Below are 2,470 nucleotides of genomic sequence, written 5' to 3' on the forward strand. Positions count from 1 at the left end.
TGCCGACAAAGTCACACTATTTTCTGAAAGCAGGATCATCTTTTCTAAGTTAACGGGTTTTGGTAAACCGTGATGTAACATGCAGGAGCCGTAATTTGGATTTGTGCCACAATTTACGGACCTTGAATGGAAAGACAGATAGAATTTTTTTTTTTTTTTTCAGTTAAAAAACAGATAGAATTATGTAATGTAATAAAATATAGTAAAAAAAAAAAAAAGTAATTCTGACACACAATAATTTTTTTGTGTACTTTTATTAATTTCCCAAAAAAGTAACGGACGTTTGCTCCCTACTGGGCACAAATCCAAACCCTGTTCTCGTCATCCAACGGACAGCACTCAATCGACCATTAATTCATTACCCACAAAGTTAATGTTGTACTGCCATTATTTTTATTTTTTATTTTTTTATTTTTTTTGTTGAGAAACACACATATTGGGAAAGGGGGATGTGGAACCTGCCATTCAGCTTATCGCATAGACATCATTAGCGCAAACTCACCCTATGCCTATACACTTCTCAGCTATCAGAAATTCATAACATATTTTTTGGCAAGTGAATGAGAGTTAATTGATCTGAATTGATTCCCCTGGAAAATCCCTTCAAGAGGAGAGAGAGCATATGGAGAAATCAATGACCGGAAAATGCTCTCATCAACTCTGGTTAGTCATCCTATTTCTCTTTGTTCTATGCCTTATATTGTTCAGTTTCGATTATTCAATGATGATGGGTGCCAACAATGAGGTACCCTTTTCAGTCAAACAACTAAACCCACTTATTATTGTCGACAACCAAACCAATTCTGCCACCAATCAGTCTTTCACCGACCAAAGTTTAGGAACATACAGTGATATAGATCCCTGCTCGGGGAGATACATATATGTACATGATCTTCCTAGCCGATTCAACCACGACTTGCTCAAGAATTGTCGGTCACTTACCAGAGGAACCAACTCTAATATGTGTCCCTACATGGCAAACTTAGGTATTGGTCCAGAGATTGAGAATTCCCAAGGGGTATTATCAAGCAAGAATTGGTTTTCCACAAACCAATTCTTGTTAGAAGTCATTTTCCACAATAAGATGAAGAGGTACGAGTGCTTGACCAATGATTCATCACTTGCTTCTGCGATATTTGTACCATTCTATGCTGGTCTTGATATTAGTCAATACCTTTGGAATCCAAACATATCGGTGAGAGACTCTTCTGGGATGGACCTTCTCAAGTGGCTAACAGAAAGACCTGAATGGAAGAGGATGTGGGGCAGAGACCATTTCTTTGTTGCAGGGAGGATTTCATGGGACTTCAGAAGAAAAACAGACGAATCTTCAGACTGGGGTACCAAGTTTAGGTTTTTGCCTGAATCCAAGAACATGACAATGATGTCAGTTGAAGCAAGCTCTTGGAACAACGATTATGCAATACCATACCCAACAAATTTCCATCCTTTAAAAGACAGTGAAGTGTTGGAGTGGCAAAGGCGTGTGAGAAGCCAAAACCGGAGTTATTTGTTTACTTTTGCAGGTGCATCACGTCCTGACCTCAACAATTCTATTCGGGGTGTGGCTATTGAACAATGTAGAGCTGCAAGAGCTTGCAAATTTATAGATTGTAATGTTACTAATGAAAACAAATGTGATGATCCGGTTAGTGTTATGAGGGTGTTTAAGAGCTCGGTTTTTTGCTTGCAGCCTCCAGGGGATTCCTACACTAGGCGATCAATTTTTGACTCTATTTTGGCAGGTTGTATTCCGGTTTTCTTTCATCCGGGTACTGCTTACGCGCAATATTTATGGCATTTACCAAGGAATGGTACCAAGTATTCTGTGTATATACCAGTGAAGGACGTGAAACTTTGGAAAGGTAATGTGGAGGAGATATTGCTTGGGATTTCGAAGGATAAAGAATTAGCCATGAGAGAGGAGGTTATAGGACTTATTCCAAGGATAGTATATGCAAATCCCAGGTCTAAATTTGAGATTTTTGGGGATGCATTTGATGTAGCGGTGGATGGAGTTCTTGAGGGAGTAGAGAGTCTTAGGAGATTAATTAGGGAGGGGGGGGATCCTAGTGTTGGTTTTGCAGATGGGGATGATTATAAGTATACGTTTTCTCAGTGGGAGAGATTTGAATAGGATCCTCCATTATGAGGAAACACCTTGTAGTAGTAATTGTAAGAGAAAAAAAATTCAATGAGAACAGAGCAAATCTTATATTTACAATTATATCATTCAATGCAGTTATTCCTTCACTTCAGCTAGCTTTCTGCTTTTTCATATTTTTATTTTTGCTGAATTTCGCACAAGCTGAAGTACACAAGGTAATTCTACAGTACCCATATCCATTAGTAGGCAACCTGCTCTATCAAGTTATCAAAATATCACATTTGATAATTTCATCGTCATATTTGTGCAGTTTTAATATTATATGTGACAATTCTTTTATTACATACAGTGGTTTCCTTATTT

General features: G+C 38.0%; 1 protein-coding gene across 2 annotated transcripts; it reads left to right on the top strand.

Moving 5' to 3' along the window:
- Positions 1-430: 430 nt before the first annotated feature.
- On the top strand, positions 431-2,258 carry LOC142623576 (putative xyloglucan galactosyltransferase GT14). 2 transcript variants are annotated; one of them, XM_075797016.1, is made up of 2 exons: positions 431-663; positions 818-2,258. In XM_075797016.1, exons 1-2 carry the CDS (start codon positions 646-648, stop codon positions 2,135-2,137), a joined length of 1,338 nt encoding a protein of 445 aa, XP_075653131.1. In that variant the 5' UTR covers positions 431-645; the 3' UTR covers positions 2,138-2,258. The 2 variants fall into 2 exon arrangements, with proteins under 2 accessions (XP_075653131.1, XP_075653130.1); XM_075797015.1 differs by having other exon boundaries at positions 431-2,258.
- The last annotated feature ends 212 nt before the right edge of the window (positions 2,259-2,470 follow it).

This window comes from Castanea sativa, chromosome 2 (genome assembly GCF_040712315.1).
Source record: "Castanea sativa cultivar Marrone di Chiusa Pesio chromosome 2, ASM4071231v1".
Taxonomy (NCBI): domain Eukaryota; kingdom Viridiplantae; phylum Streptophyta; class Magnoliopsida; order Fagales; family Fagaceae; genus Castanea; species Castanea sativa.